Here is a 367-nt window from a genome sequence, read left to right on the forward strand (position 1 = left end):
ACATACACACATATATAAGCCAATTGTGGATATATACAGTATGTGTACAAACAGTATGTGAACTTCACAAAGTACGTAACACCAGCTCGAGCCTCGCCTTAAGTATTGTAGGATCCCACTAGTTGTGCCAAAATCTCTCGACGACCTTTCGACTAACACGACCTTCACGATTCTATCTTCAAACGATCTGTGTTATTCAAAGATGAATAGACCATGAAATTTTAAGTTCTAATTGTTTATATAGCTAGAGCTTCTTCCGTTTCTAGGAGGAAATGGAGAGAATATGGTTTGTAAATGAAGAGTGTGAGGAAAAATAAGATATTTGGCTACACTAGACATGACAAACCTTCGTTCAAAGACTAGGATG

General features: G+C 37.3%; 1 protein-coding gene across 1 annotated transcript in view; it reads left to right on the forward strand.

Annotated features, from left to right (window-relative positions):
• LOC119593551 (acetylcholine receptor subunit alpha-like) overlaps positions 1–317 on the forward strand; it is a 20,972-nt gene extending 20,655 nt beyond the window's left edge. The window contains exon 3 of the mRNA XM_037942511.1: positions 267–317. Within this exon, the coding sequence (XP_037798439.1) occupies positions 267–317 (51 nt within the window). The remainder of the gene's footprint in view (positions 1–266) is intronic.
• The last annotated feature ends 50 nt before the right edge of the window (positions 318–367 follow it).

Source organism: Penaeus monodon, chromosome 32 (assembly GCF_015228065.2).
Source record: "Penaeus monodon isolate SGIC_2016 chromosome 32, NSTDA_Pmon_1, whole genome shotgun sequence".
NCBI lineage: Eukaryota > Metazoa > Arthropoda > Malacostraca > Decapoda > Penaeidae > Penaeus > Penaeus monodon.